Here is a 13,740-nt window from a genome sequence, read left to right on the forward strand (position 1 = left end):
GCACTGAATTACTGCACTGAACACCGGTGGTTGTGTGGACTCAACAGCATGTGTTGAAGGATGCACCGGGAAGAAGTAACACCCCGGGATGGGGAGCTCATTCCAGCTCCAGTTGTGGTGACAGACATGCACTGAACAGCTGCAGTCCAAGATGTGCTCCTGGACCATAGCGATAGCTGCGTGGTGCCAGGAGCAAATTCCCTGCTTCTACAGCACAGCAACACCTCACCTGCTGGAGGACAAAGCTCGTGACAGGTTTAAAGACATGCTTGGCAGGAGGCACCTGGAAGCTTCGCCAGGGAAATCGCTTCCTCATCAAAAGCTGTGGTAAAGAGAGATGCTATAGTAGAGCTTACTTGTAAACAGGTAGCATTATTGGCAAAGGAGCTGATAGGTGAGGAGCAATTTCAAGCAGGTTTGCACGCTCCTCAAGCGCTTCTTTCACCATCTTGTACTGAAAAGCAGAAGTGTACACGTGAGTCCCAGTGTACTCCATTTTGTCTCCACATGCAGCATTTAACAAGAAACTGTTTACCAAAGGAATTGCTTTGCATCATTTTTATTGCTCTTTCAAAAACACACTGAGCTTTGCTGAAAAGTTCAGAAGTTAATGTTTACCGAGAAAACTCAGTTTCATTAGTTTCATTTTGGTGTCCTGGCAGGTCACCTCAATAGTTTTTCACTTCAACATGAAGTGCCATAAGCCATGTTACTCCTAACTATGAGCAGGAGGCACTTCAGGAGGGTTAGCACTCATCCCATGGTACAGTTTCTCCGCCAGTTCCCACAGCTAAATCCCACACTAACTCCAAGTTGCAAACGTCTAAGTGTTCTTCTCCAAATCAGTCAGTAAGAATCGACATGAAGTTGATCTTTGTGAAAAGAGGCTGATTTCTATAGCTGGATAACAGCATGGCTTATCTATCTTTTCCTTGAGAAGTAACCATTTCTGTAGCAGTATTACAGACATTAAAATATACTTTAAGTTAGAGAGGTTTCAATGAGAAGACAAACCCATTTCTCAGAATATCACACTTCCTCCAACACAAGGATGTATAAAAGCATTTATATATAATCACTCATTTACTATATTTTCTTTCCCCATTCCAGAATAAATGGAACAACCACTCGCTCCCCCAAATTCTCATCCTGAGGGGCAGAAAAGCTGCAACACAAAAAATTCCACTTAAACATAAGGAAAAGCTTCTTCACTGTGTGCCTGAGGGAGCCCTGGCCCCGGCTGCCCAGGGAGGGTGTGGAGGCTCCTTCGTGGGAGGCTTCCTGTGTGACCTGATCTAGGTGGACCTGCTGTAGCAGGGAGTTGGACTGGATGATCTTTAGAGTTCACTTACAACCTCCACCATTCTGTGACTCTGTGGAAGCTCTTTTTATTCTGAAGTCAGCCCTGTCTCTGTGTTCCTTCTCCAAAATACACAGTCTGCAAGGTAAGGCAATTAGATCGGCCATGGAAGAATTTAGCAAAGGGCAGGAGCACTGATTTCCCTAGTCTGGAAAGCTCTCCTGGAGAAGACACTTTCTACGTATAGTGGCTGAAGAATACAACAGTCGAGTAGAAAAACTGAAAAGGACACTTGGCTGTAATTGGGATAGGCGAAATGTCTACCAGCGATCTTTGCTTAACACCCAGCATAAACAATTACCTGCTCAAAATCCAACTTCATGATGGCCTTCTGAAGATATCTCACTCCACCATGGATCAATTTAGTACTCCTGCTGCTGGTCCCCGATGAGAAATCATCTCTTTCTAGAAGGGCTGTTTTTAGTCCTGTGTTACCAGAAAACCAAATTAACTTCTTAAATTACACAATTCGTATGTAATTCATTAAAGACACTTCTCTAGGGTAGAGACAATCACAAGAAAAATGACTCTGTACATGGATAAATTTGTATTCAAAGTGTAGCACACTGTCTATATTGTAATGAAAAATTTTAGCCTCCTTCCTAAGGGAAAAGTCAAAACAGAACTTAAACAGAAGCACATTAAAACCTGGATATTTCACAATAGAAAGGCATTACAGTACATTATAGGGGCCATGCTCCCTCAAGCAAATCACAGTCCGTATTCATGGCAGAAGCAGGGTATTTTCACCAATACCTTTAACTCTCTGCAGCAGAGAGCTCTAAACCCACCAGACTAATAATTCCAACAGCATACCAGAGACGCAAGCATCTGGCACCTTTGCCTGCTTATGAGGTACCCAGAGTCAAAGGAGAGTCACTTGTGGGGACACTCACCGTGCAGGGAGAGCTTGCCAGAGAAAGAGGCACACAGACACAAAACATTAGTTACAACTCAGTAATGAGCATTTGATAAAAGTGTTTACTGAAACATCCATACCTGTCTCCTGAGAGCAGTGGGCACTGAGAGCCTGGCCAGCACAAGGAAGGGATAGCCTCACAGCTCACAGACAGTCACCCAAACCCAGAACACCGAGTGCCTCAATAACCAAATGGTATAATGCTTATTCTAAGGAACACTTGAAATGAGGTGGGCATGTTTGTTGCACAAACTGCCCTGAGGGCCTGGAAAAAGCCTTCCACAGCTGAAAGCACACTGCTTTGCACTGAAGTCACCATGGAACCACACACCCCAATGCTGTATATGCCACGTCCCTCGTGCAGGGCAAGTGCTGGCACCATCTCCATGGAGGAGACTAACTGGGTTATAGGATGGCAGAAGGAAGAGTTGCAGGAAACTGGTGACTACAGATGCCTTTTAATGAAAGGATATAGGCAAGAGCCTGGCCATGTCTTTTGGCACATACCTACAGGACAATGACTGATGGCTTTCAACAGCCAGAGTAAGTAGAGCCAGCCAAAACAAGCACTACAGGACAAGCACATGGCGACTGACCACTTATAAAGCATACATGGAAGGACAATCTGTGTTACAGAAGTTAGCCTAACAGACCGCCTCCATCACTGCCACAATTTCAGTTAGGCTGGCAAGGCAAAACATGAATTAAATTCACTAGCCTGGCTGCCAAACCCAATACACCCCCAAGGAGAAGGGCACCAGCTGCATTAACGTTATCCCTCAGGTCCTTCCTTACCCTCTTTGAGGGGTGCTTCATGTTATTGGTTGGTGCACATATATTTTAACATCTAGTGGTCTCTCAAAACTTTTATGTCCTTAAAAAAACCAATCTAATTATTACTGGTAACTTCCAAAGATCAGAGTCATTTATTTTTGTCAAATGTGACTGAAGATTAATGGATACAATCAGAAATAATTTGGCAAAGATGTATTAAAGACATGAAAAGCAAAATTTGTTGTTAAGCGAAGCAAACATAATAAAAGAGCAAGTTCCATGAATGAACAGCAACAATACACAACTCATTAACCAAATGCCTAGGAATATTTCACACTTCAGAAATCTACTGATGTAATCAGAATATGTAGTAAGAGGATAAACACAGATCACCTATAATAACTTCTCTACGCTTTACAACTGCATTTTCTACCAGGACATAGCAGAAGCAGGAATGAAAAGATCTGAAGTCATCTTTAATAATACACACACAAAAAAATAATAACCAGATTTCAGTCTGTATGTACCCACTACTGGTGCAGACCTTAATGCTGCTTCTATTTCAGAATTATCACACCTTCTGGACAAGTATTTTCCAAACCAAACTAGAAAACACTCCTAGAGTGCTGCCTCTTATTTATGAGGTGCATCTTATAGGTTAAGGAACCTGAAGAATTTCATGGCTACCTACTGTGTTTTACACTATTATTTTTCTTTAGCATTTTAGTTCCAAAATCAGGAGGAAGGTCTACAAACATAGAAAACTGGGGAAGGTTGGTTCTCTCTCATTGGCTGATTGTACTGAAAAAAAAACAACCGAGAGAACGCGTTTCAGGACAAGCTTTTCTCATAGGTCTTTTACACAGCTTTTTGGGTAAAAACATGATATTTTGGGGGAATACAGCATTTTAAAAGAGCAGGAGTGAATGCTAAAGCCTCTCCCACAGAAACAGTACCCATGCCTTCTCAACTCTGTATCTGAAGATCTATTTTCATTAAGTTTGTAAAATCATTTCTTCTCCTTGAGAGCTGTGAAATTTGATTAGAACCTGCTGGCTAATTTCAAAGTTACTGTGTGAAGTGGATGACACAGACAGAGTGGGCATTAGTGTCCTGCTTTTTACACCCTGAACAGAGCTCTTCACATGTCTGACCGCCTGCACGAGCTCTTGGGAAACACCTATTGGACAACAACCCACCATCATCACACACGCTCTCATCCTCCTGCAGAAGTCAGGTAAAAAGCATTAGCTTAAACTCATTTTACCTTGAGGTTTCTCTAAGTTAAGGCTATGCATAAAGTAAATCCTGCTTCTCCTAGGAGCTTCTTAAAGGAGTTACACAGCTAATTCCCCACAAGAGGGGAAATGGGAGCGTAGGTGGACACTATGTCCCTTCAGACTGAATGACGCTAATGCCTTCCATTGAAATCCCAGGCTTCTCCAAACCAAGCAGCTGCAATGCATGAGCAGAAACTGTACATATCTCATAAGAAATACAAGCTGGAAAGCCAAGGTGCCTCATCTAGAACTCATGCTTGGCCCTTTCAAAACAGTTGCTAAAAGTGTCATGCAAGTCTTGCCTTCTCTGTGCTGCAGATATTCTCCTGTGCAAACAAGAGAAATGTGACTATGGATAAACCCACTAAGTAAGGAGCAACAGAGAATGAGAAGTCCATCCCAGAGCATTCAGCAAAAAGGTCTGTTAGACATCTGCACACAAGCACCTAGAGGATAAAGGCTCTGCTGAAATAACAAAACACAGTGACATTTTTTCAAGCTCATTTTAGCTTCCAGGAACAGAAGTAGCTTTACAACCAGGGATTCAGAGTGCACCTTCTCTACCTTCGAGTACTTTTGAAAAGCCAATCTGATAAATTTATTATAAACCATGTAATCCACGAATAAGAATGCAATTAAATTTTCAAGCCTTACCTCTAGTGACTGCATCTAAAGCACAGCCACATCCCGTCGCTCCGCCGCCTATAACAAGGACATCAAATTCACCTGTGGTTTGCAGAGCCAGAATTTGTTCTTCTCTTGTGGGGAAATGTTTCTTTATTGGAACAGTCACAGCTTCTGCAGCTTGAACACGCACAAAGGTACCCTACAAAGATTAAAAACAACACACGAGGATCTGTATTTATTGTGTATACACATGTGTGTACACACCCCCCCGCCCCAATCAAACCACAGCATTTACTATGGCCATAAAGGCAAACTCAAATATTCCCAGTCACTTTATCCATGTTTAATAATAATATCATATTAAAACATTATGGAGCAACAAACAGTACTAAAACCATAAAGGGTTAGCACAAATTTACTTAATCTTCTACTTCAATACAATGCTGTGCTCAAGTGCTACTCCTGATGTTAATTACTCCTAGGAACAGCCTCCCGCTACGTCAGATGTTACAGGGTGCTCGGAAGTATTTCAATAACCAGATGCATAGCCAGGCTCTCAGCTCTCTACCAATAAAACCCATCAAAGCACAACACTTAAAGATCAATGTACAATTTATATTTTAGAATTGATGACTTGTAGAGGGGCATTAATCTAAGCTCAGATTTGGCCAGGTCCACAGGACGACGGCAAATGCAGTATACTCAAACACCAAAGAAACACTATTCCCTTATCCCTTCTGAAAATCTTCTAAGCCACGTAATTTATGTCCTACAACTTTTCTTTAAGGGACAAAGTGACAAAACTTAATGATGTGTCAGTTGGCAGACAAGTGCAGATTTTACTGGAAGGGCTTTGAGAATGCCTGACATCCCACGAGCCAGCACTGCTCTCCACTGAGTGACCGCGGGGAGAGAGGCTGACATGCCTGCTCGGTCAATTGCTATGGACCACAGCTTAAACTGTCAGGTTTTAACCAGTTTCTGAAGGCTGTCTTCTGAAAGCATTAATTCAAACCCAATTTTGAAAACCTTTGAAGTCACAGGAATCCACAAACCCTGTGACTGGTCAATACTACATCATCTATGTTACAAGCTGTGGGTTCATACTCTTCACACTAATTTAATATACAATGGGCTGTAGGCAGACATCAGTTACTCAGACAGTTAAATAGGGTGCAAGACCACAAAATCCATGCTTGCTTTCTCTTCACTGTCAGCTCTAGCTTTGCTTTTTTGTTCCAGCTCCTTTCCTCACAAACTGTCACTCTGCACAAAACTAGGCAGCGAATTTCTCTCACTGTTTTTTAAGATCCGAAAGACTCGTCTTTCCACAACAGGATTAACCACCGGTACGTAAGTGTACCTGGCAAACAAAGCACCCGCATTTACAACATGGGAAGGGTTGCTGAGATAATGGCCATTGAGTCAGAACATCCACAGCACATCCCAGCCTGGCAGCAGCCCCCACACACACCTGGAGAACATCACTTGGGACACTTCTTTCAGAAATAGCTGGATTTTGGTGCTCTGAATTTTGTTCAGTTAGGAGGAGTGCTTTCCTTAGTACCCAGCACTACCTTTGGAACTGTTTTATCCACTATTGATTTTAAATACGTACCTGAAAACAAATAAATGCCTACACTACCCTGACGAGAGAACAGGAGAGAAGAACTGGCCGACTCAGAATGGATCAAAATAAACAAGCAGGAAATTAAGAATTAACATTTTCAGGGTTTCCTGAAAATTACAAACACACTCATCACAAGAAAAACCCACTTAAACCCCAGAGTCTAAGGTCCAAGCGTGATCCCATCTCTAGTCTAAATGGCAGACTTAGCTGATGTAAAACAGCTCCTGTTCAGATCTCCTTGACAGGAAAGAGTAAATTAGTACAAATTCAAGTGACAAAAAACAAAAGAATACTTTATTTTTATCATCTAAAGCAATCTGTCTACTCTCTTTCCATCTATACAACGCACAAGGAAGCTCTCCCATTCAAGTTTTTATTTGCAATCATTCCTTGAATGAACTGAACTAAGCAAGTCGTTCAGCTGTTTCTATAGCTTTACTGCTTACTGCACTGTTAGCAGTGAATTACAACTGCCACAGAAATAGTTCCTCAGCCCAGTCCCAGGCTGCAAACACCCCACCACACACACGCTTGCCCTGCCTGCTCAGCCCACATGCTCCCTTCTCCACAGAGACGCTCCTAGATCGCTGCAGCTAGGAAAAGCTCTTTGCTAACGTAAGCCACCTCCAGGTTTTAGGAACTGCAGCCACTTTCCTGGCCATTTCCAATGGGGAGGGAATATACACCTGCTGTATTAAACCAGCTTGACTGGCAAAAGGTAACTCGGTCGCTTGCCACCATCTGTTCACACATGCAGCTGAACGTGTGTTTCTGTGAGCAGCTCCCCAAAGGGTGTAGTTCCTCTGTACCAACCAGTTCCCTGGTTGTCATCAAGCTCTGTCAGCAGATCTCATGAGTTAAAGGTAAAAGTGATTCTTGCAACGTGGCCACTGTAAATTAACAGCCAACCTAGCCATGCACAGAAAGCCATAGCTCAGATCATATGGTGCAGACAACCTGAATATTTTTGTCCAACTATATTTGCTCCCTCTTCAGCGGTATTATGATGGAAATGCATTATTTCTCAATGGTCCTAGCACCACTATCCAACTGAAAGTACAATAACTAGTGTCCATGTCTAAAGGAAGTGAACACTCCAGAGAGAATTAATGGTCAATTCATTCTGTAATCAGAGATTATATCGACTATAATACAAGTAGCTCATGCAAATTGCTCAGGATAGCAGCAACCACTTCCATTGCACACAGGCTACAACTCAACACAGAAAGCTGGACCACAGGCACAGTGCTGCACTTTATGTGAAGGATTTATATCTTCCTGGAAATAAAGTGAAAATTAAAAACAAACAAAGTTTGGCAAATTATAACTCAAGCTGTAGTCTCATCCCTGCTTTCTCCCAGGCACAGTGCTTGTGGTTTTTACTGGGGCCACATCCAGTCTGGCCAGCCACAGCCCCTAGCTCAGGAAGGCTGAGGCACAAGCTCACCCCCCAATACGTGAGCAGATGCATCAAGCACTCTACCAACTGTGGCCCAGGCCCAGTTACTGACCACAATGCACAGCAACGGAAGGTCTCCTAATTAGAAGCTTGTTTAAGCTCACTGCAGCCCTCAAATAGAGATACAGGTGCTGCCAGCCCAGGAGCTGAAAGCATGATGAGACACACACAGGCAGCACAGAGGTTGAATCAAAGCGAAGCACACAGAAGAATGCTGGTGAACCTCACCATTACAGCCTTTTCACAAGTCATGTGTTTGCATACAAACAGGTGGCAGCTGGCAAAGCTTCCTCCTCACTAGAGGAGGAAGAATGTTTTGGCACGTCAAAGAAATTCAGCCACCACATCACTCTTCTGACCAATGAATTCTGTGCCTTCTCACCTACTTTAGCCTCCTGCCCCATGCTCCCCAGCCTCCTTATCTCCAGCAGTGACAAAAGATTTTATGTCCTCCAAAGTATGGTAGAAACTTTTATGTCCTTGAAGTATGGTTCACTAATCCAGTTCCAGATTGTGCTTTTTCCAGGGAGTGACAGACACAAGGAGGGAGATGCTGCGGGGATCCAGCCACTCCTGTCTTCACTCCTTCCTCTGCGTCTGCAAAGGTTACTCTCATGCCCCCACGCTCCTGCACAGGTTTGCTGTGCTCCCTCCCCACCACCCATCTCCAGCAGCAGCTCTGCACAGCTTCTCCTCCTAAAAGCAGAGCAGAAATTAACGGTAGTTGTTTTTTCCCTTGAGTACCTGAAAACTGCAACATTGCTGCAGCTTTCTGGGTTGCACAGCCAGTGTTCCTGTCTCGCTTCCTGCACAATCTCTGGTTTCTCCCCAGTAAGCCCTCACATTAAGCACATGTTTTAGTGCAGTATCATTTCAGAGTACAGACAGAGAGCTGATGCCAATCAGCTGATGCCTAGCTTCCCTAAATATGACTCTGTGAACAACGGTGACAAGGCAGCAACTGTGAAGATCAGAAACACCCATGGCTTAGTCTTGCATCTGTTTTGGTTGATCAAGTTCATCTCCGTATGTTCAACTTCCTTAAACCCTCTCAAAATTAGGTCTGCACTATTACTTCTTCAGCAAAACAAGTGACAACTTTCAAAGAGTACAACTTAACTTCAGGAGAATCAGGGCACTCAGGAGACACAAAATTCTGCCTTCAAGAAGTACTGGTATCATTTGGGTTTCACCGTATTTTTTTGTTTGTTTTTAAACACTTTATGTACAACAAAGTTCTTGTGGCCAAGAAGGGCAATGGCATCCTGGGGTGCATCAAGAAGAGTGTAGGCAGCAGGTCGAGGGAGGTTCTGCTCCCCCTCTGCTCTGCCGTGGTGAGGCCTCATCTGGAGTCCTGTGTCCAGTTCTGGGCTCCTCAGCTCCAGAGGGACAGGGAACTGCTGGAGAGAGGCCAGTGCAGGGCCACCAAGATGATCAGGGGACTGGAGCATCTTCCTTATGAGGAAAGGTTGCAGGAACTGGGGCTGTTCAGCCTGGAGGAGACTGAGGGGGGGGGAATCTCATTAATAGTTACAAATATCTAGACGGTGGGTGTCAGGAGGTTGGGACAGCACTTTTTACTGTTGTATCCAGTGACAGAACAAGGGGTGATGGAAAGAAGCTGGAACACAAATGTTCCATTTAAACATAAGGAAAAACTATCTGACTGTTGAGGTGAGGGAGCCCTGGCCCAGGCTGCCCAGGGAGGGTGTGGAGGCTCCTTCCTTGGAGCTCTTCAAGACCCCCCTGGACACGTTCCTGTGTGACTTGATCTAGGTGGGACCTGCTTTGGCAGGGAGGTTGGGCTGGATGATCTCTAAAGGTCCCTTCCAACCCCTCCCATTCTGTGATTCTATGATTCTATGACAGAGCTTACAGTAAAACAGGGAACACAGTCCCAAGTAGATAGCCACTGCTATTGCAAGAGCGTGCAGATCAGCACTGAAATATAAGGAAAGCAATTAGCACACTAGGAATTGATATAGATATGATTCATCTTGCTGTCAATTAAATGCGAGGGTGAAGAAAAGCTGCACACAGGGATTCCATCTGCAATAACGTGATTAGTTTGGCAGTGAACAAGTATGTTTACTGAAATAAGCAATTGCTGTTTATATCTACAATGTCTCAGGCAAGAGTTCCTTGAATGGTTTTGATTACACTCTTAGCAAGAAGAAATTTAGTTTGGCAGTTTGAATTTAATCATGAAGTTATAAAGTGATCTAGTAATCCATAAGCAAGTGTTCTTGCTGATTTGCTAATGTTAACCTCCAGGTAGGTTTGCAGAGTCAAATGCATCATCCTTACTCACTACAAAAGGAAAAAAAAGAGCAAGAAAAAGGAAGCGGTTAAAAAACCCCAGAGCAGGCCCTGATGCATTAGCTCATCATCACACTCCACTGGATGCACCTTGGTGCACAGCCTCTACTGACCAACAGTGTACTTACACACCAGAGACAAGGATGGCCTGGTGGGTTCAGTTAGGAAAAGACAGGAACATCCCACAACTCCCAAAACAAAGCAGTGCCTCTTCCCTTCAGGATTACCAGGAGAGGAAAAAAACAACGGTAATTTTTTTAACTCATGAGCTGTCTACAATTGAGACTCTGCACATCAAAGAAAACCTGCCTCATGGCTAAGCCTAGACCACTCGGTTCAAGGCATTAGAATAAAGGCACATAAAGCAAGAGAAACTGGTATTTCCATTTTCCTGTCACCATTAGCATTACAAGTGCTGGTGAAACAGCTAGCAAAGGCTGGCTGTATCACCTCTGCCATTCAGGCATCAGAATGTTTGCAGCCAAATCAATCAATTCTGCACTTAGCCTGTGTGTTTTATGTCTCAGAGGGGTCCAACTTCATCACTGATGCGATTCTTTTCAGGAGCTTGTGATTGGTAGTCAAAGTAACATCCATGATATTGAGAGTTCCTATGTTAAGATTAATTACACTTATAGTGGTAGCACTGAAAGAAATGTAAGAGTCTATGTACATTTACCTGAAAACAGCTCAGGAGGGACTAGTTTCTTCAGACCTCTGCACTACCAGCCTCTTTTGTCTGGAAAAGGGTTTGTTTTCTTTATTCTAACCAAAAGCCTCCTTGTCAGACTTGTGCATTTGCTCTCAACAGCCTAAGTCAGTAAGGCACAGGAAGCCTGACCAGCTTCCTTAAGGGTAATGGTTATTCAATATGAAAGAACCACTCCTGTGTATTTACTGAAAGAGGTTTCTCTTGAATTAGTGTCATTCCTACTTACTCGCTTAAACAGAGCATTAAGCTAACCCAGCTTATCAATTCAGTAAATATCCCAGTTATCAAGTTACTAGAAATGACACAAAAGTGCAGTATTAATCTATCATAAGTTAAACTGAACAAAAGTTCTGCCATGTCAACACATGTTCCCATCTCCCTTCACCCAGCAGGAACTGAGTGTTGTCAAAAAACCCACCACACTCTAAAGGCAATTTACTAAACACTGTGTAGGCCTGCCTAGGCCATAGAGAGAGAACTGTTCTCAGGTTGTATTGCCTCAGCTGCTGTGGCAGGAATGTGCCCCAAAATGTCAGTACACCTGTGTGTGCACAGAAAATAAATAGGGTTAGAAATCTTGAAAACCAGGACAGACCTGAATCAATGGAGTGGGCAGCAGGATGAGTGTGAGCCAGCAACGTGCCCTCGTGGACAAGAAGGCCAGTGGCATCCTGCAGTGTATGAGAAGGGCTGTGGGCAGTAGGTGGTCCCCATAAGACCACATCTAGAATATTGTGTCCAGTTCTGGGCCCCTTAGTTGAAGAAGGACAGGGAGCTGCTGGAGAGGGTGCAGTGCAGGGCTACAGAGATGAAGGGAGTAGAGCATCTCCCTTGTGATGAAAGGCTGAGGGAGCTGGGGCTCTGCAGCTTGGGGAAGAGGAGACTGAGGGGTGAGCTCATTAATATTTACAAATGCATAAAGAGTGAGTGTTAGGAGGATGGAGCCAGGCTGTTCTCAGTGATGGCCTGTGATAGGACAAGGGGCAACAGGTACAAGCTGGAACAGAAGAGGTTCCAAAGAAACACAAGGAAAAGTTTCTTCCCTGTTGAGGTGAGGGAGCACTGGCAGGGGCTGCCCAGATGGGCTGTGGAGTCTCCTTCTCTGGGGACGTTCCAACCCAGCTGGACGAGTTCCTGTGTGACCTACTCTAAGTGGTGCTGCTCTGACAGGGGGGTTGCACTGGGTGAGCTTTGCAGGTCCATTCCAACCCTTGAGATTCTGTGATTTCCATGGTGTAACCACTGTACAGCTGTTTACATGCAGACAAGCTTACCAGTGCCATGCATGCCGCTCTGCTCAGTCAGGCTTTGCCCCTCAAACCTAGCAAGGACCACTGAAACTTCAACACTAGAAACTGACAATACTGCTCCCTTTTCACAGACAAACCTCTCACTACGTTGCATAACCAACAAATCCAAATGACCTTCCAGCAGAACTGCTACCACCCTTTGGCATCTCCCTTGGCATTACCAGGGACAACTAAGTTTCACCGAAACATCAAACAGCAGACAAGTGAACATGGAAAACATGGAAGACACTAGCCTAAGTGTTCAGGACTATTAGGCAGCTGAGGTTTTTGTTCCATAAGTGGGAGCCCCTAATTCCAGGGTGCTATCCATAGCACAGGCATCCAGCCACCCAGGGAAGCAAAATGGGTGAAAAAAAAAAACTGAAGCATTTTATTTCTGTCTTATTACGTGATGGATTCTGTTCTTGAAATAACAACGTATTTCCTACAATGTGTAGCCAATTAGTGCACATCTTGGGGCAATATCCTTCCCTGGCAAAGGAAGACAAGATCTTTGCCCTAGCATACGTTTGATTGGCAGGCATTATTAAAAAGAGGACACTTGGGCTGGGGGACATGCCCACAGCTTAGATATGTCAACACGACAAATGGACTGTCTTCCTTTGTGTCAATCCCTCCAGTTATGTTCCACCTGCTGCCCTATATTAGGTGTTTAAGGCAGCAGTTTTAAGGCACATCACGTGGGAAATGTGCAATTTAGTACAACACGAATACGACACGCTGTTCACTTGACAGATCCATTTGCTTACACATATGCTGGAAATTTACAGACCCTTTGTAGGCAGATTCTACACAACTGGGTTAGGAATGGGGGCACAAGCAGCTTATTTCATTTGGACAACACGATCATCTTCTGTAAAACCTGGGATTTCCATCTGTCTCTGGAAATGGCTAACAACAGCCATTCTGTGGCCACACATTCTCAGAAAAATGGGAATTCTCCCCATCCTGAAAGATTGTATCTACAAGTGAGCTGCTCACATCACCCTTCCCTTCCAACTCCTTCTCTTACTTAACACTAATGAAGCCAGATTGTAAAATCCTGTGATAAAGAGGACTCTAATTCTCCAGAAACAGCACCATCAGCTAGGTGCAAGTCAGGCAGCCCAATGGGAATCTCAGTTTAAATGCTAGGTTTTATTTTCTGCAACAGTATCTAAAGCCATAAGGATCCTGGCTTATCCACTTTCTAGCAAGGTTCCATAGAAATGACTCATCTCATCTGGTTTATCAATAGCTCAGCTGCTCCTCCTTCTCCCCACAGAAACGGCCTCCAGATCCCAACTTGAATTTACTCAGATGTAATACGCACCTCCAGGAGCTCAGCAAACACTGTCTCCCATCGCCCAC

The 13,740-nt window shown here is 44.0% G+C and overlaps 1 protein-coding gene across 2 annotated transcripts in view; it reads right to left on the reverse strand.

The window, feature by feature from the left end:
• Positions 1 to 13,740, reverse strand: part of GPD2 (glycerol-3-phosphate dehydrogenase 2) — a 63,238-nt gene that overhangs the window by 33,805 nt on the left and 15,693 nt on the right. For both annotated transcript variants that reach the window (XM_062004988.1, XM_062004989.1), the window contains 3 exons: positions 4,988 to 5,159; positions 1,662 to 1,786; positions 357 to 454 (listed from right to left, as the gene is read on the reverse strand). In XM_062004988.1, coding sequence (XP_061860972.1) covers positions 357 to 454; positions 1,662 to 1,786; positions 4,988 to 5,159 — 395 coding nt within the window. The remainder of the gene's footprint in view (positions 1 to 356; positions 455 to 1,661; positions 1,787 to 4,987; positions 5,160 to 13,740) is intronic.

The sequence above is a fragment of the Colius striatus genome, chromosome 11 (assembly GCF_028858725.1).
Source record: "Colius striatus isolate bColStr4 chromosome 11, bColStr4.1.hap1, whole genome shotgun sequence".
NCBI lineage: Eukaryota > Metazoa > Chordata > Aves > Coliiformes > Coliidae > Colius > Colius striatus.